Genomic DNA, 19,496 nt, shown 5'->3' with positions numbered 1-19,496 from the left:
TTACCAATAAATTACAGATAAATTTTTGGGTATTGCTCTATTATTTTGCAATTTTGGACAAGTAAGTACACAATGGAGAAAACCATTTTAAAATATAAACATCCATTATCAATTATACATAAAAATAAATGACATTCTTTATCTTTAAAAGAAAATGGACTCATTTTACAAGTATAAAACAATTAAAAAAATAATAAGTTTTAATAAAAATTATAAACAAATGTAAAATAATAAAAAAAAAAATACCATAATTCAAAAAATTATAAATTTTATATAAATATATAAATTAATCAACTTTTTAAAATTAAATTAATTTCATATTTTAAAATTTAATTATCAAATAAATTAAAAACAAAAAAAAGGTTATAAAAAGAATTAAAAAAAAAAAAAAAAAAAAAAACCACCCAAAGGAATTGACTAAAAAAAAAAAAAAAATAAATAAATAATTTTTTTAGTTTTTTTTTTACAATTTCTCACTTTCCAATACCATCCTAAAAAAAAAAACCACACTCACACAAAACACATCGATCACTAACCGCATTGACACAAAAATGTATAAATGAAAATAAATTAAAAATTAAAAATTAAAAAAATTGATTAAATTCTCATAATTTTCGTTGTGAAAACTAAAAATCAATTAATTAAAATCTTTGAAAATTTTGAAATTATTAGAAATGGTTTTATCGTTTTGGAATATAAAAACACCATTTTTAGTTTTTTTTTAAAAAAAATATTTTCATTTAATTAAAACAATCACTTCTTTATTATTATTATTATAATTATTATTCGTAAATTTTATTATTATCATATTAATTATCTATTTATATTATTCAAAAAAAAAAAAAAAAAAATTTCTGTACAGATATAATTTAAAAAAAAAAAAAATATCTTGAATTAATTCAAAAAAAAAAAAAAAAAAAAAGATAATTTTAACTTCAAATCAAATCAAATTTCAAATTAAAAGTTCACAAAAAAAAAAAAAAAAAAAAAAAAATCTAAATTTTAAAAAGGTAAGTGTGAAACAGTATTTCGTGCTAATAATTAATATTTTTATTTTTATTTTTTTTTTTATTTTTATTTTTTGTGATGTTATCCAAATTTTTGTATTTATTTAATATTTTTATTTCTTAAGAATTGGAATGTTATTTTTTGTAATTTTAGACCAAATCAAAATTGATTGGGGTTAACATATGTGATCATTTTGTAAATCTTTCAATTAAATTTCAACTTACACATTAATAATAATAAAAATAATAATAATAATAATATCAGACATTCACAGGATTTTTATAAATCCAATTTTATTTTTCATTGATGTCGTTTTATTAATTGACATTCAAATTGTGAATAACTGACAATAAATAAAACAGTTCATATATTTATTTGTTTGAAAAAAAAAAAAAAAAAAAAAAATCAAAGTTGCATGTGCGAGTGTAAATTGGGGTTTTTTTTATAAATCTAAATTAGTTATTTTACAATTTTAGAACCACTACCAAATTACAAAAAAAAAAAAAAAAAAACCACTCATTTATTTTTTTTTTTTTTTTTTTTTTTTTTTATCACATAGATTCCAATAAAATTGTGAAACATAAAGAGGAAAACGATAATATGGATTATTAGAAAATAATCAATACTTTTTTTTTTTTTTTTTTTTTTTGTGTTTTATTGGTTTTTAATTAAAAGTTTTGGGGGTTTTTTATTTTAATTTTTTTTTTTTTTGAAAAACATACTCACTCACACAAAACGCAATCAATAAATCTATTTTTTGAAAATAAAAAAAATCTTTTTTTTTTTTTTTTTTTTTTTTTTTTCTAGTTTTCAAAAAATTCATTTAATCGCATTACATTATAAAATAAAAAAATTCGGTGTCTTAAATCTCCCAAAATCTTGAATGATTTGTGTGTGTTAAAATAATAATGAAAAAAAAAAAAAAAAAAAAAAAAAAAAAAAAAAAATTCCAACTTTTAGATCCCCAATCACATAGGTGTGATATATCTAAGTTATTGAAAATTGTGTTGATATTGTTTTTCTTACTTTTTTTTTTTTTTTAAAATAACCACTTTACTTTCTAAATATTGCATCGCAATGGGGGTATTAAAAGTTTTGTTATTTTTATTTACACATCTTGATTTCAAGATAAAAATTTTTAGTGTAAATATATCAAACACCATAGAGACTTTTCACATTATCAAGTGTTTTTGACTCTCTATCACACTCACAAATCTGATTTTTATTTTTAATTTTAATTTTTTTTTTTTTTTATTTTATTTTTTTTTTATTTTATTTTATTTTTCTCCAACCACAATTGATTTCAAAAAAAAAAAAGTCTATAAAATCAAAAAAAAATTTTTTTTTTAATTAATCAAAAACAAAAACAAAAAACAAAAATAAATAAAAAAAAAAAAAAAAAAACTTGTAACATTAATAATAATAATTTGTAATTTTAAATACCAACTTCAATTCCATATTACTTTTTTTGTATCATTATTTATATATCTCAATCTATTTTAAATCACCATTGTATCACTACTAAAAAAAAAAAAAAAAAAAAAATCAAAAATCAAAAATCCAAATTTATAAAAAAAAAAAAAAAAATCAAAATTGTAAAAAAATAACAATATCACCCTTTTTTCTGTATTATTACTTGTATTTGTAACACTATAAATTAAATAAATAAAAATTTAATTTTGTATCATTACCACACTATTAATTTTTTTTTTACAATTTTTGATCAATAATAAATCGTTAAAAAAAAAAAAAAAAAAAATTTTTAATAATAAAATAAATTAATACCAAAAATAATCAACCAACCAACCAAAAATTATTTAATTATTTATTAACCATTTTATCATAATTAATAAATAAAAAAAAAAAAAAAATAAAAAAAAAACATCAAAAAAAAAAAATAAAAAAACAATACCATATCAAATTATCTCTCGTTCTGTACTATTACTCCTTAAAAAATTTATTAAAAAAGGTATGTAAATAATATAATTATTATTATTTTATTTATTATTATGATTCCATTTAAATGTATCAAAATTTGGTTTTTTTATTTTTTCCTTATTTTCGTTCGCTTTGACCAATCATTTTTTTTTATTATTTTAATTTTTAATTATTTTTCGGGTTCATTCCAACATGACAATGGAAAAAATTAAAAAAGGGTATAGGAAAAGCGCAAATCAAAAGGAAAAAAAAAAATATCTTGCGTTTGCCAATTTTTATTTTTTTTTATTTTTTTTTTTATTTTTTTTTTTTTTGAAATCAATCAAAATTTCCAACCTTATAATAATCCAATTTAATCACAAATCCAGTGATTTTATCGTTGTGTGTGTGTGGTCTGATTTTAAAATCACCAACTGTTTTTTTTTATAATTATTTTTTTTTTATTTTATTTTTCAATTTCTTTTCTTTTTTTTTTTTTTATTTTTTAATATCTTTTATTTTTTTTTTTTTTTTTTTTTTTTTATTATTATTAATAATCATAAAACTGTAATAGTACTTAAATTGTAACAAAATAAAAATATAAAAATAATAATAATAATTTAACAATAAGAATAGCAACAATTATTCATTGTTTGTATTTAATCAATATTTAGAATTTTTATTATTTTTTTTTTATATTTATTATTTATTATCTATCTAGAATACAAGTAGAAAATATAATTATATAATTTTATAATACCCATTATAATATATTTTATTTTATTTTATTTTATTTTATTTTTTTTTCTCCTAAAATCACCCAAACACCCCACACACAATTTTATGTAATATTCAATAACAACATTGATTTTCACACCACTCACTGCCCAATTCAATTCAAACGATAGTGAGTAATTAATTTTGTGTTTAGATGGTAGATAGAGATGATGTATTTTATTTTTTTATATCATCCCAAGTTCCATATAAATCAACATTTTATGATGTTTATTTGTTTTTCAATATAACATTTTTATTTAATAAAAAAATTTAATTAAATCATATATAACACTACTTAATAAAAACATCAATAATCACACCACCCACTACCAATAATAAAAAATAAATAAAAAAAATAAATAAATAAAAAATTAATTAAATGTTTATATTTTTATAACACCACACATACGCCCACACTCCCTCTTTCTCCCCACTACTAAACTTGATATTTTTATTGTTTTTTTTTTTATACAATAAAACATTGATTGTTATATTTTTAATTTTATGATTAAAAAAAAAAAAAAAAAAACAAAAACAAAAACTATATATAAAAATACCCAAAAATAAAATATTTTTAAGGGTAGAGTGATAATAATTAATCATACACAAAATAATGAAAGTCACAAGTAGTTATAAAAAAAATAAAAAAAAAAAAAAAAAAAAGGAAAAAAAAAAAAAGTAATAATAATAATAAGAATAATAAAAATAATAAAAATAATTTAAACCCTATATATTGACATAATGGATAGCTCTATAATGTATAATAGTAGTATATTTATTTTAAATTATATATAAAAATAATTTACGATTTCAAAGATCGAAACCAATTATAACACTACTGTTATGAAACAAATGTGTATATTTTACACTAACCTCGTCGATATCTATTGTGTGTAACAATTAGGGGTTTTATTATTTCCTTTTTTTTTAAAAAAATTTTTTTTTTTTTTTTATTTACTACTATTTTTAAAAAAAAAAAAAAAAAAAAAAAAAAAAAAAAAAGATAATTTATTTTGATCTTTTATGTGTTGATACACCTTTTCATGTTTACACACAAACAAAAAACACTCGATAAATTTTATTATTATTTTTTATTTGTTTTTAATTTAATTGATATTAAAAAAAAAAAAATTAAAAAAAAAAAAAAAAAAAAAAATTTTAAGGGATATATAATTTTTAAAATTTTTTATTTATTTATTTTTTTAAAAAATTAATTTTTCAAACAATAATACATTCAAAATTAAAACAATAATAACAGATTCAAAATATCATTGGGTTTTGTTTTTTTTTTTTTTTTTTATTTAAAAAAAAAAAAAAAAAAAAAAAAAAAAAAAAAAAAAAAAAATTATACATATAAATATTTATAACAATAACCCACAAACGCCACACACTCACTTATTTTTTTTAATTTTAAATTTTATTTATTTTATTTATTTATTTATTTATTTAATCAAAAAAAAAAAAAAAAAAAAAAAAAACTAAAATTAAAATTACTAACTTATTTTTTTTTTTATAAATATATATAAAAAAAAAAAAAAAAATAAAATTTTTTTTTTTTCCAATATCTTTATCTTTTTTTTTTATTATAAAAGAAGAAAGAATTAATATAGTTCGAATAACTACAAAAAATATACAAAAAAAATGGCATTAAATAAAAAATTGTAAGTGGAAAAAAAAAAAAAAAAAAAAAAAAAAAAAAAAAAATTTAAAAATAGAAATTGATTTGTTGTTTATACTAATTTTTTTTTTTTTTTTTTGGAATTTTTTTTTTGGAAATTTTTATTTTTTATTTTTTTTTTTTTTCCCAAAAATAGAATTAGTTTATTACTTTTAATTTTTATAATTTTAAATATTGTAAATTCCCATCAACAAGAAGATTGTGATGATGACGATGAAGATATAGGAATTTCAGCAGAGAGATCAGAAAGAAGATCAGTTAAAAACAGTAACGATGGTAGTAATTTTTATAATTTAAATGATTATTATACACCAGAGAATTGGAATTATTATAGTGGATCATTTGCAACTAAAGATTGTAGGGATGCATCATACATAACCATACCATTGGGTACAACTGGTGGATTGGATGAAGGTAATCTCTCATCATTCCTCTTGACAAAGAAAGGTAGTAATCTTTTCATTGCATTGGATGCAGGTACAGTATGGCAAGGTGTTAGAAGATTAACCACCTTCAAATATTTCAATACACTCTTCAATATTACCTATCCATCATGGGCAGTTTTACCAGAGCAAAGAACCTCATGGTTCCTCAAGAATCACGTTATGAGTTATTTCATTGGTCACAGTCATTTAGATCATGTAGGTGGTTTAATTTTAGTTTCACCAGAGGATTATTTAGCAAAGAATTGGATCGATGTTCAACCACCAATCAACAATGGTATCATGGGTCTCATTCGTAAATTAGGGTTCAAACCAACTGATTTCACCTCTTCAAGTATCCTCCAAAAGAAAACCATCATGGGTTTACCATCAACCATCAATTCAATCTCTACTAATCTTTTCAATAATCAAGTTTGGCCAAATCTTCCATCATTTGGTCGTTATCAATACTTTAGTTTAGCAAGTGGCATTGAATATCCATTCACAGAGTTGGTCCCATACAATGCCACCACTATGTCTTTGGTCGCCAATGAATTCCCTTTCTCTGTCAAAGTTAAACCATTTGAATTGTGTCACGATAATTTAATATCAACTTCTTTCCTCTTCACTGATAGTATCTCTGGTGAACAAATCGCTTTCTTCTCTGATACTGGTGTTCCATCCTCTGTCGCTTGTGATTGGGAAGGTAAAATCTATGCCGTCTGGAAACAAATTAAAATCGATAAATTAAAAGCTATCTACATCGAAACTTCTTTCCCAAATAATACTCCAGACTCTGCTATGTTTGGTCATCTCCGTCCAAGAGATGTCATGAAATTAATGGATCAACTCTTGGTTCAATCCATTCAAACCTCTCCACCAATGACTAATCTCAAACATGTTAAATTAATCATCGAACACATTAAACCACAAGTTGCTGAAGATCCAAATGGTTGGACAACTCAAAGAGTAATCTATCAACAATTAAAAGAAGCAAATAATAATGGTGTTAGAATTATTATTCCAAATCAAGGTGATCCAATTTGTATTTAAATAATTAATTAATATAATATATAATAATTAAACATATTTATTTATTTATTCCACCAAAAAAAAAAAAAAAAAAAAAAAAAAAAAAAAAAAAAAAAAAATTAAAAAAAAAAAAAAAAAAAAAAAAAAAATTTAATTATTATTAATACCTAAAAAAGAAACCATTCCCAAAAAAAAAAACAAAAAAAAAAAAAAAAAAACCAATCGACAATTTTTTTTTTTTTTTTTTTTTTTAAAACAAATACATAAAAAAAATCTTTTTATAAATAACTCCTCCTCCTTTCCCCTCCTTCTATAATTATTCAGTTTCATTAATTGTATAGATTTTTTTTTTTAAGTCAACCAACCTCCTTTTTTTTTAAACCCCAAAAAAAAAAAAAAAAAAAAAAAAAAAAAAATTAACCATTTTATTTTTTTTTTTTCCAAAAAAATTTTCCAGTTTTTTTTTTTTTTTTTATTTTAGAAACATTTTATTTTTACTTTTAAAAAATATGGGTGTTTATTTTGAGAAATATATTTTTTATTTAATAACAACACCCTTTAAGGAAAGATAGATAATAATTAATTATATTTTTATTTTACATAATGCATTTTTTTTTTTTTTTTTGGGTTTTATTTTATTATTTTTTTTTTTATTGTTTTAATATTATTATTTTTTTTTCATAAAACTTTTTGAGAATCACTATGGAAGTCACTTAAATTATTATTTTCTCTTTCGTTATCATCTTCTTGGAAATCAACTTGTTCATCTTGATCAGTTTGAGATTCAATATTTTCTTCTTCTTCCTCTTCTTCTTCTTCTTCTTCGTGGTATGGTTCTAATTTTGGTTCTTCTTGCTCTTCCTCTTCCTGCTCTGAATCATCCTCATGATTTATTACAATAGGTGGTGGTGGTTGGACTTCTTTTTGTGAGGATTTTGAGGATTTAACTGAATTTGAGGATTTAACTGATGGTGCTGATTTAACTGATGATGTTGATTTAACTGATGATGCTGATTTAACTGATGACGCTGATTTAATTGATGCTGAAGATTTTACAGAAGAAACTGATGCATTTGACTTTATTGATTTTGGTTTAGATTTTCTCATTAGTTGTTGTTGTTTAGATTTTCTTGAGGAATTATCATCATAAGAGTCTTGAGTATAGTTATCACTTTCATCATCTGTACTGTATGCAACAAAACTATTGTTATTGCTAGTGTCATAAATATCGGCTTCACTTTCTTCATTTGGTTGCCAATCTGATGTTTGTGTAATTAATTGTCTTGGAGGAGCTGCACTTGTTGATGCATTTGAACGTTTTGATATTACACTTGATGCTGTTGAAGAGTTTGAATTTGATCTTGAACGTTGATTTCTATCACCAGATGGTGCAGCTAAAACTGTTGGGGTTGATGATCCTGCACCATTTAATTGTTGTTGTTGTTGTTGTTTACCATTAACATTATTATTAGTTGTGCCTGTATTATTAACACTACCAACACTACTATTTGAAGTATTGATATTGCTACCACCATTATTCATATTAATTGAATGTTGAAGAACATTACTACTACTATTGGTTGCCACAACAGTGGCAGCGGTAGTGGTAGTAGTAGAAGTAGTATTTGAAATTGTACCACTATTATTAACACTTTCAAATAATGTTGGTGAAGATGGTGGTGGTAATGAAGATAAATGTTCAGGTACATCAACCAATGGTGTAACATAATCTTCGGGTATATGAACTGTGTAAGGAGTTTTATTATAATATTCAGAGACGTAAACTGAATCCAATACAGAAGTTTCAAATCTATTTTCAGCCAATTTATCTTGCATTTTTTGGAATAATGAAATGATTTGATTTCTTTTATCTTTTGGAAGGGCACCAAATGATTGAAGAGTTGAAGCGAAATTTTGAATTAGTGTTGATGTATAAGCAGAAGCTAAAGTTTTTGGGAAGATTAAATGATTTAAAGTTCTATTGATATCAAAGAGTAATGGTTGAGCAATTGCAGTCCAACCTGATAAACCAAATTGATTATTATCCAAATTTAAATAGATCAAAGAGGTGTTTTCTCTTAACATCTCACCAATGATTGAAGCCATTGAATCACCTAAACCATTATCAGAGATATCCAATTCCTTGAGTGAATTATTTTTAACCAATGATTCTAGCAATGGTGTTAAACTCTTTGACAATGGATATTTACCACCACTGATGTTGAGTGTACGAATGGTTGGGAAAGTATTAATTAGGTGAGCCAATTGTTGGCATAATAGGTCACCTTCAGGACCTTGTGCAAAGTAATTGTTTGCAATATTTAACTCGTGTAAATTGAATTGATCAATGTTTTTAATTGCATTTAAAAGCTCTATTAATGAACGACAATTTAAACGATTGTTTGAGATATCCAATGCCTCCAAATAACGACAACCTGAAATTGATTTTGACATTAATGTTGCTTCACGGGCACCCAATGCATTGTGTGATAGATTGAGTGAGATATTTGCAATCTTTCTATTTCTATTGAAAGAAATGAAAATGTCTTCCAAAGAATCAGCATTCATACCACAACCACTGAAATTCAATTCACATAAATTGACAACTGTATCGAATACTTCATTACCTAAAATCTTTGCTGATGCTCTATCGATTCTATTCAATGATAAATCTAATCTTGCTATATCGACAACACGTAATGGTGGTCCCATCAATTGAAAATTCAAATTACAATTGGCTAAAACTAAACAATCCAATGAATGACATCCTCTAATCTTTGCCATCCATCCACCAATTGCTTGTGATCCAATATCTCCAAATTTATTATGTGATAAATTTAAATATTTAATTGCTAATGACATTCCAAAATTTCTTTCAAATGATTCAAATAATATTGAAATTGTTCTAAAAATAAAATAAAATAAAATCTAAATTAATATTATTTATTATTTTTCTTTTAAAAAAAAAAAAAAAAAAAAAAAACTTACTTTGGTAGTAAATCACATTTTGATAAATTTAAACTTACTAAACCATGTGAAAATTTAGAAAAACATTCACAAAGTGTTGCCATAATTGGATATGGAATATTATTTTTTGATAAATCTAATGCTTGAATAACATTACTTGGATTTTTAACTAAACCATTTGCTAAAGGTTGTAATGATTGTTCAACTCTTAAATTTGATAAATTTAATTTTGTAATTGATTTATTTGTTTCTAAACACATTCCAATTGCACTTATAACTAAAAAAAAAAAAAAAAAAAAAAAATTATATACATATATATACATAAAAATTATTTTTGTTTTAATATTTTGATAATAATTTGAATATTTGTTTGGTTTTTTTTTTTTTTTTTTTTTTTTTACATACTATTTGCATGTGGTAAACCAGATAAATTTACAGATTTGAAATAAGTATTATTACGTAAACTTGTAATTGCTGTGAACAAATTAAAACTTAACTCTGAAGATGGTTCAATACCTGCCATTTGTGTGAAATCAATCTCTGTAACATCATTTGAATATAATGCATCAATCAATCTAATAAAATCTAACGTACCAACTGATTTATAAACTTTTGGATAATAATATGAATGTGCAATATATCCATCCACAAAACCATGTGCTGATGACATAATTAATGGTACTTCAAAATCTATTAATCTAAAAATAATAATAATAATAATAATAATAATAATAATAATAATAATAATAATAATAAAAATAAAATTTTAGAGACAAAAAAAAAAAAAAAGTATAAGAATTTAATTTTAACTTACTTATTTTCAGGTAAATTTAATTTCATCATTGAAGTTTCTGGGAAACCACAAGTGATTCTTCTATAACTTGTTCTAATTGCTCTAATTAAAATTTGAAGTTTTTCAAGTGGAGCTTTCATTGTAATACCTAATTGTTCATTATTATCTCCATTATATTTTATTGTAAATGAGTCTTCACTCTCTGCACAAATCTCTGAAACATTATATAAATGAAATTCGAGTTCAACCTTAAAAAAAAAAAAAAAAAAAGAAAAAAAATTATATTTGGAATTAGTTTACTTTCCTTATTTTTCATATATAAATTTTCATATATGAAAAAACATGTTGAAAAAAATGTTGATTTCTTGAGGAAATCTCCCAGTTTTATTTTCCTGTTTTTTAAAAAAAAAAAAAAAAAAAAAAAATTGAAAAAAAATTTTTAATCCAGGCCAAATTATTTGAAATTAATCTTGGACCAGTATTATTGTTTTTTTTTTTTTTCCCTCCACATTAATTTTTATCCACGTAATGAAAAAATATATTGTGGTGGGAGTGTGGGGGTGGTGAGATAAAAAAAAAAATAAAAAAAAAAAAAAAAAATGAAAAATAATATGAGTTTATACACTATTTCTACAATTTGATTATCTACTTACTGATTTACCAAATGCACCTCTTTTAATTGAAAGAATTTTACATTTTCCTACTACAATTAATCTTTTATTAAATGTTGAACCTGAAATATTTGGTGATTTATTTGCTTCAACCCAAATTGTATGTGTAATTTGTTCACCAAATGATTGACTTGTTACACCTAAACTATCTTCAATAAACTCTAAATTATTAAATAAAAAAAATAAAAAAAATAAAAATAAAAAATAAGAAAAAAAATAAAAAAAAAAAGAAATCAAAAAAAAAAAAAAAGAAATCAAAATTAATAATTTTATAACTTTTTTTTTTTTCTTGATTATATATTTTTAATTACTCTTTTCAATCTCTGGTTCTACTGTTGCCATTGTTTTTTCTTTTTAATTTTTTCTTTTTTTTTAAAAAAAAAAAAATATTATCGTTTTGATTATTTATATTAAAATTATTATAATTTAATTTATTTTTTTTGTTTATTTTTTTATTTATTTATTTTTTTTTTTAATTGTGTTTAAATTTGATATAATTGTGTTTTTATAAAAAAAAAAAAATATAAAAAATAAATATGATTATAGTATGTGTAGGTATATCTCTATTAATTATTTGTATAGGGATATATATATGTTTAGGTGATAAAGTAAATGTGATTAGTTCTGAAAATTTGGTTGATATCAAAAAAAGATCTTTTCTAGTTGTGTTTTTGAAAAAAAAAATTAAAAAAAAAATTTTAAAAAAAAATAATAAATTAAATTAAATAAAAAAAAATATTTTGAAAAAAAAAAAAAAAAACAAAATTTAAAAAAAAAAAAAAAAAAAAAAAAGACCGAATTTTTTTGAAAAGCTGCACACCAAACTGGTCAAAAAAAAAAAAAAAAAAAAAACCAATTTTTTTTTTATATAAATAGAAATAAAAATTTCAGTACAAGTTCATATTTTGTACTACCATTAATTAAGTTTTTTTTTTTTTTTGTTTTCAGTCAATCAAAACCTAATAAGGTGTCAATAAAAAAAAAAATTTTAGAGAGAAAAAAAAAATCTATTGTTTTTCCTAAAAAAAAAAAAAAAAAATAAAAAAAAAAACACACAACACCTAAATAAATATAAAAACTAATAATCAATACACATACACACATAAAACAGTTACACATAAATAAAGATTATATATATATATATAGAAGAAATTATGGTATCAAAGGAAATTAAAAGTGTAATTGAAAAAACATTAGGAGATAAAACCAAAGATATAGATGAAACAATCATTGATTATATATCAGGAGTATTTGAAGATGAAGGAGTCAATAGTGATATGGATGAATTGACAGAGATATTATCACCATTATTATTGGATACATGTTTTGCAGATGATGAAAGTGGAGTCAATAGCGCAATCAATGGTATAGTGGAGGCATTGGTGAATGAAAAACTCATTACAATTAAACAGAAACAAACAATTACACAATTATCACAACCAGTAGCACTTCAAAGATTGGATGATCGTGTTGGAGCAGCAGTATCATGGATGAAAGCAGAGGAAGGCATTTCCATTGTGAACAAGGATCAATTGGAAGCCAATGAAAAACGTTACAATGCAAGAAAGGAAGCACGTCTTGCCAAAGAGGAGAGAAAGAAACTTCGTCAAAATGCAGCATTGGCAGCATTAAACTCATTGAAAGAACAACAAACCATGATGGCATCAACTATTCGTGGTACCAATCAATCACGTGATATTCATGTGGATGCATTCAATGTCACCTATGGTAAGAATGATTTGATCATCAACTCTGATCTCAATCTAAACTATGGTAGAAAGTATGGTTTAATTGGTAGAAATGGTACTGGTAAGACAACACTTCTTCGTCATATTGCCTCAAGAGAGATTGGTATCGATAATAATCTCTCAATTCTTCATGTGGAACAAGAGGTCAATGGTAATGAAACCACAGTTATCGAGTGTGTACTCGAAGCAGACGTTGAGAGGGATCGTCTCTTAAAGGAAGAGAAACGTTTAAACGCTCTCCCAGAGAGTGAAAAGAATAATCTCTCAGAGAAACTCAATAGCATCTATGAGAAACTCAATCATATCGATGCTCATACCGCCGAATCAAGAGCTGCAGCAATTCTCTCGGGTTTAGGTTTCACAGAGGAAATGCAACAACAACCAACCAAAAGTTTCAGTGGAGGTTGGAGAATGAGAATTTCATTGGCTCGTGCACTCTTTATTCAACCAGATGTTCTCTTATTGGATGAACCAACCAATCATTTGGATTTGTTTGCTTGTCTTTGGTTAGAGTCCTACTTGGTCAATTGGAATCGTACCTTGGTCATCGTATCACATCAACGTGAATTCCTCAATGCAGTTTGTACCGATATCATGCATTTGAACAATAAAAAGATCGACTATTATAAGGGTAACTATTCAGTGTTTGAACGTACTCGTTCTGATCGTTTGAAGGCTCAACAACGTTCATTCGAAGCTCAACAATCTCAAAAAAAACATATTCAAGCATTTATCGATCGTTTCCGTTACAATGCTAAACGTGCAAAAATGGCACAATCTCGTATCAAACAATTGGAACGTATGGAGGATATTGGTGAAGTATTGGATGATCCAACCGTTACCCTTCAATTCTTGGAACCTGAACCATTGGCACCACCCATTCTTCAATTCCAAGACGTTTCATTTGGTTACACTCCAGATAAACTCCTCTTTAAAAATCTCAATCTTGGTATCGATATGGGTAGTCGTGTAGCTCTCGTCGGTGCAAATGGTGCCGGTAAAACAACTCTCCTTCGTTTGTTATGTGGCGAGTTGGAAGAAACCAATGGTTTGGTCATCCGTAATGGTAAGCTAAGATTCTCTCGTTTCAGTCAACATTTCGTCGATCAATTGGATCTCTCCAAATCTCCACTCGATAATTTCCTCGCCAAATATCCTGGTACCACCGCTCAAACTGCTCGTTCTCATTTGGGTAAATTTGGTTTGTCTGGTGATATCGCCCTTCGTACTGTAAATACTTTATCTGGTGGTCAAAAGTCTCGTGTCGTATTGGCTCAAATCTCTTACACCAAACCTCACATTCTCTTACTCGATGAACCTTCAAATCATTTGGATATTGATACCGTTGATGCTCTCTGTCATGCTCTCAATGTTTTCGAAGGTGGTATACTTTTAGTATCTCACGATGAAAGATTAATTTCTTTGGTTTGTGATGAAATTTGGTATTTCGATGGTGAAGAAGGTGAACCAAAAGAAGTTAAAAACTTTGATGGTGATTGGAATGATTATAAAAAAGCGATCTGGAACTTGTAATAAATTTAATCATTATATGTTTAAAAAAAAAAAAAATAAATAAATAAAAAAAAAAAAAAAAAAAAAAAAAAAAAAATTTAAAAAAAAAAAAAAGATTCTTTGTAGTTTATTTAAATTAAAAGATATTTTCATAAAAATATAAATTTATTATAATAAAATAACATTTAAAAGATAAAATAAAAATAAATTCACTTTTGAATTTAATTATAATCCTTTTTGTTGATTTGACTGAGCAATTTAAAGTTTTGAAATGAGAAGATTTTTTTTGAATTGGAAAGCTCATTATAAATTCTTTTTATATTTGAAACACTTTTTATATTTATATTTATTTATATTTTATTTATTTATTTATATTTTTATTTAATAGCTTTTATCTCATAGTAATGAGAATATTAATCTGAATTGAAATTAAATTATTTTATTATATTAGTATTAAATGAATGACATAATGAATACCAATAAAATAATAATTAAAAAACATTATTTTTATAATGTTTGTTGATTTTAATAAAATAATTATTTGAAATATAATTTTAAATAATAATTTTATTAATATCAGCAAAGATTATAAAAATAATATTTTCTAATTATTATTTTATCAATACTCATTATGTCACTCATTTAAATTAATATAAATATAAAAAAAATTTTAATTTCAATTCAGATAAACATTCTCATTTCTAAAAGATAAAACTTTTAAATAAATAAAAAAAAAAATATAAACTAATATATGAAGTGTTATAATATAAAAAGATTATTTAAATATAAAATTAAGATAATATTATTAAATTCAATAAAATATAAATAAAATATTAATTAGATAAATTTGTAAATAAATAATTGGTTATATAAATATTACAAAAGAATAATGAGATGAACCAGATGAATCTAAAGAAGGATTTGATTTAATTTTTGGAGTTTTATAGGGTGATTCATAATCATCTATATTATCTTCAAATTTATATCTATAGTTATTATTATTATTATTGTATTATTTATACCATTATTGGCATTATAAGTTGTAAATTGATTTTGAACTGATTTACCAGTGTATAATGATTTATCATAAATGCTGATATTAGCATTTTCAATCTTTCTAACCAATTCCATACAATGAGCTACATCAGTAATTATTTGTTTTTCAACTTCAATTCTTAATTGAGGTGGCAACGATTCAGAGGAAATTCTTACCAATTCACTTTTAAACTGGAGTATCAATCACTTGAGCAATTTGTGAAATTAAAAATTAAAGTTTCTAAACCTTCATATTTTGATTTTGGAAATTGTAATAACTTTTCTAACCATGATATATCTTTCAAGAAAACTTGTAATCTTGACAAAAATTAGCATCATTTGATTTTTTTGCAAATAATTAAGTGGCATCTCCACTTAAATGTTTGAAAAAATCACCTTTTATTATATAATTTTTGAAACCAACTAAGAACTCAGCAAATGAAATGCATGTGGCGTGCAAGAGAAAATATGATTCTTTGACGAAATGAAATTTTTTTTTTTTTTTGTTTATTTTATTTTATTTTATTTTCAATATTTTTATTTTTATTTATTTATTTAAATAGTTTTATCTTTTAGAAATGAGAATATTAATCTGAATTGAAAATTAAATTATTTTTTATATTTATATTAATTTAAAGTAGTGACATAATTATTATAAATAAAATAATAATTAAAAAATATTATTTTTATAATCTTTACTGATATTAAAAAAATTATAATTTGAAATTAATTTGACACACATTTAAGATATTTTAATTTGTAATAGAAATTGACCCCTTTGTGCTATCCATCTTTGCTTTTTTTGAATTGGATAACGCAATTATTAGTTACTTCTCCTTGAAATGCTAGATCTCATTTTATTTGTAGTATTTTTTACAGGGTCTCTAAAAGAGGGGTTGGTTTACTTTTTTTTTTTTTTTTTTTTATTTCGAATTTTGAATTGTATTATTACTTTTGATTAAAACATCTTTTTTGTCCAAACTTTTTTCTAAATCTTTTTTTATTTTATAGTCGGCTTCGTGATTGATGTTGATGACATATTTGAAATTGTTTTTTTTATTTGTGTTTTGTCTACAATTTTATTTTTTTTTATGTGAAAAATGAAATCCAAAAAAGGAGATTGTTTTACTATCTTACCATATTTCGTGATTATAAAAAATTGAGAAATATCACAAATCCTTGTTGGTCTAGTGGTGAGGATTTTCGCCTGTCACGCGAAAGGCCCGGGTTCAATTCCCGGACAGGGAGCTTTTTTATTAAAAATTCGAAATCCGAACTTCGAAAAAAATTGACCCTCCTGTTATTTATTTTTTTTTCTTTTTTAAAAAATTATAATTAATTTTTTTTTTTTTATTGTTTAAGGAAAACCACAACAACACTACTTTAAAAATTCAAAGTGCCTATTGTTTGTCATTGATTTCTATTTTTGCATTGGAGTCTTTGAGTAGTTTCATATTAAAAAAGACTGGATCAAATTATTGTTAAACCTGCTAAGATTGCAAAGATGATTAACATATTAAATAATAAACCTGTTAAGATTGCAAAGCTTGTACCTGTTATAACTGTTAAACCTGTAACTGATAAACCTGAACCGTACCCTTAAACTTGTTAAACCTGTACGGGAAAAACCTTTTAAAACTGTGCCTGATAAACCAATCCAAATCAAATCAAATCAATTTTTTTTTCCTTTTCATTCCTTACTCTTTGTTCTTAAAAATAAAAAATAAAAAATAAAAAATAAAAAGTTTACAAAACTATACCCAAAACAAAAATACATAAATTTATATTTATTATACTAATTTTTTATTTTATTTTTCCACACTGAATTATTCTCATCAATCTTTGTTTCATTTGTTTAGTTTCATTTTATTTACACATATTATTCATTATTTTCTTATTCAAAAGGATTAAAAGAAATGGAAAGCATATTTTCGGCATTACAACCTGATGATCCGATTGACTAAAAAAAAAAATAAAAATAAAAAAATAAAAAAATAAAAAAATAAGTTAATGATTGTTTAAAAAAAAAAAAAAAAAGTATTTTGATAAATTAAAAAACATTACATTATAGAAATCTGGATAGTCTAATTTCCCTTTACCATTTACATCAGCTTCATTGAGAGTTTCCTCAACAATACTTGAAATTTGTTCTTTTGTTAAATTTGAACCAACCATCATTGTTAAAATGGTTTCAATTTCATCTCTTGTTATGAACCCATCATTATTAATATCATATACTTTAAATAATACTAAAATAAATTATTATTATTATTATTATTATTATCATTATTATTTTTATTATTATGATTTGATTGTTAGTAATTATAATAATAATTTATTTATTATAAAATTTAAATTACAAACTTTTAATTTTATCAGCTTTATCAGCTTTTGGATGAAAAGTTGATAATGATTTTACAAATTGTTTAAAGTTAACTTGACCATCTCTATTAACATCAAATATAGATATGATTCTAGGTAACATTGGATTCATTGATAGCTCTGGTATTTGATTAAAATCTTCTACATTTATTGACCCTTTTTCCTCTTTATCTAATCTTTTAAATCTTTTATATAATCTTTTAATTTCTCTTTGTGAAACTAATTAAATGATAATCATTGTTAAAAATTATCATAATGTTATTGTTTTTGTTGTTGGTGTTGTTGTTGTTGTTGTTATCATTGTTGTTATCATTGTTGTTGGTGCTATGTTAGTATTTTGTAATATTGGTGAATAAATACAAATTTTTTTTTTTTTTTTTTTTTTTACATACAAATTGATACTTCTCTGATTTCCTCGATCTCTTCAGTTCTTAATGTAGATCTAGATACACCCATTATTATTTTTTTATTTTTTTTTTTTATTATTTTTTTTTTTTATTTTTTGTTTAATAAAAAAATGAATTGGTTTAAATTATATTTTATTTAAATATTATAATATTAAATTAATACAATGGACAACACACAATTAAATTGTGTGTGCTTTTGAAAAATGGATATAATTTGAAAAAATTAAAAAAAAAAAAAAAAAAAATTAAAATTATAAAAAAAAATCTGAAATATGTTTGAAAAATTCAATATTAATTAATGAAAATAAAATTTAAAAATAAAAAATAAAAAAAACAAAAAAAAATGTGATTTGATCTTTTTTATTTTATTTTATTTTATTTTTTATTTTATTTTATTTTATTTTATTTTATTTTATTTTATTTTATTTTATTTTGTTTTATTTTATTTATTTAGAAATAAAAAAAAAAAAAAATAAAAAAAAAAGAAATCATTTATAATAAATAATAAAGCAATAATTGATTGATGCTTCATTTATGAAGCACGCACACGCACATACAGGCACAAGCACACACACACCCAAACTTCATTTAATTATGTCTAAAGAACTTTAAACTTAACCAATTGAAATAAACAGTTATAATAGTGACAGGTATAATAACAGGTACCAATAAGCAATAATACCAATCATACTTTATGAAATCTAAAATTCTGTTACCAGTATCAGGTAATAACTTTGAAAATACTAAACAATATGTTGAAATAATGAAAAAAGTTAATGTACATATAATAATAATCCATCCATAAAATGCTGTTAAATCATGATTTGCTGTATTATTTCTTTGTAATGGTTTATATTTCTTTCTAACTGGTGCTGCATTATTAATTTGTTGTTGATTTTGTTGTTGATTTTGCTGTTGTTGTTGATTTTGCTGTTGTTGATTTTGATTTTGCTGTTGTTGATTTTGCTGTTGTTGATTTTGATGTTGTTGTTGTTGATGGTTGTGTTGTAATGGTTGTGGATACTGTTGATTATGTTGTTGTTGATGTTGGTGTTGATACTGTAAGAGTTGACTATGATGTTGATGTATAGTATTTTGAGGTTGTTGTTGTTGTTGTTGTTGCTGTTGTTGCTGTTGTTGTTGTAGA

At 22.7% G+C, this 19,496-nt stretch overlaps 6 protein-coding genes and 1 non-coding gene across 7 annotated transcripts; 3 read left to right on the top strand and 4 right to left on the bottom strand.

Moving 5' to 3' along the window:
• Window positions 1-5,343: 5,343 nt before the first annotated feature.
• On the top strand, window positions 5,344-6,855 carry pdsA (cAMP phosphodiesterase; the record flags this gene model as incomplete). Its single annotated transcript, XM_632856.1, has 2 exons — window positions 5,344-5,363; window positions 5,517-6,855. The coding sequence occupies 2 exons, from the start codon at window positions 5,344-5,346 to the stop codon at window positions 6,853-6,855; spliced, it is 1,359 nt and encodes a 452-aa protein (XP_637948.1).
• Window positions 6,856-7,512: 657 nt separating this feature from the next.
• On the bottom strand, window positions 7,513-11,607 carry DDB_G0286003 (leucine-rich repeat-containing protein; the record flags this gene model as incomplete). The annotated part of the gene is made up of 6 exons (XM_632855.1): window positions 7,513-9,739; window positions 9,823-10,078; window positions 10,207-10,499; window positions 10,616-10,842; window positions 11,248-11,426; window positions 11,577-11,607. 6 exons carry the CDS (start codon window positions 11,605-11,607, stop codon window positions 7,513-7,515), a joined length of 3,213 nt encoding a protein of 1,070 aa, XP_637947.1.
• Window positions 11,608-12,419: 812 nt separating this feature from the next.
• abcF1 (ABC transporter-related protein) lies at window positions 12,420-14,546 on the top strand (the record flags this gene model as incomplete). The annotated part of the gene is made up of 1 exon (XM_632854.1): window positions 12,420-14,546. One exon carries the CDS (start codon window positions 12,420-12,422, stop codon window positions 14,544-14,546), a length of 2,127 nt encoding a protein of 708 aa, XP_637946.1.
• Window positions 14,547-14,902: 356 nt separating this feature from the next.
• On the bottom strand, window positions 14,903-15,899 carry DDB_G0286001 (hypothetical protein; the record flags this gene model as incomplete). The annotated part of the gene is made up of 4 exons (XM_632853.1): window positions 14,903-14,920; window positions 15,406-15,488; window positions 15,548-15,752; window positions 15,840-15,899. The coding sequence occupies 4 exons, from the start codon at window positions 15,897-15,899 to the stop codon at window positions 14,903-14,905; spliced, it is 366 nt and encodes a 121-aa protein (XP_637945.1).
• An 837-nt stretch (window positions 15,900-16,736) lies between these two features.
• tRNA-Asp-GUC-15 lies at window positions 16,737-16,808 on the top strand. The gene has a single exon. It is a non-coding gene; the product is annotated as a tRNA-Asp (tRNA).
• Window positions 16,809-17,454: 646 nt separating this feature from the next.
• On the bottom strand, window positions 17,455-18,398 carry cnbB (calcium-binding EF-hand domain-containing protein; the record flags this gene model as incomplete). The annotated part of the gene is made up of 4 exons (XM_632852.1): window positions 17,455-17,520; window positions 17,625-17,809; window positions 17,925-18,161; window positions 18,335-18,398. The coding sequence occupies 4 exons, from the start codon at window positions 18,396-18,398 to the stop codon at window positions 17,455-17,457; spliced, it is 552 nt and encodes a 183-aa protein (XP_637944.1).
• Window positions 18,399-18,937: 539 nt separating this feature from the next.
• Window positions 18,938-19,496, bottom strand: DDB_G0286005 (hypothetical protein; the record flags this gene model as incomplete). Its single annotated transcript, XM_632851.1, has 1 exon — window positions 18,938-19,496. A coding segment is annotated over one exon (559 nt), but the record flags the coding sequence as incomplete, so codon positions are not given.

This window comes from Dictyostelium discoideum (assembly GCF_000004695.1).
Source record: "Dictyostelium discoideum AX4 chromosome 4 chromosome, whole genome shotgun sequence".
Classification (NCBI taxonomy): domain Eukaryota; phylum Evosea; class Eumycetozoa; order Dictyosteliales; family Dictyosteliaceae; genus Dictyostelium; species Dictyostelium discoideum.
Note: the sequence above shows the minus strand (reverse complement) of the source record. Positions and strands in the feature narration are given on the sequence as shown.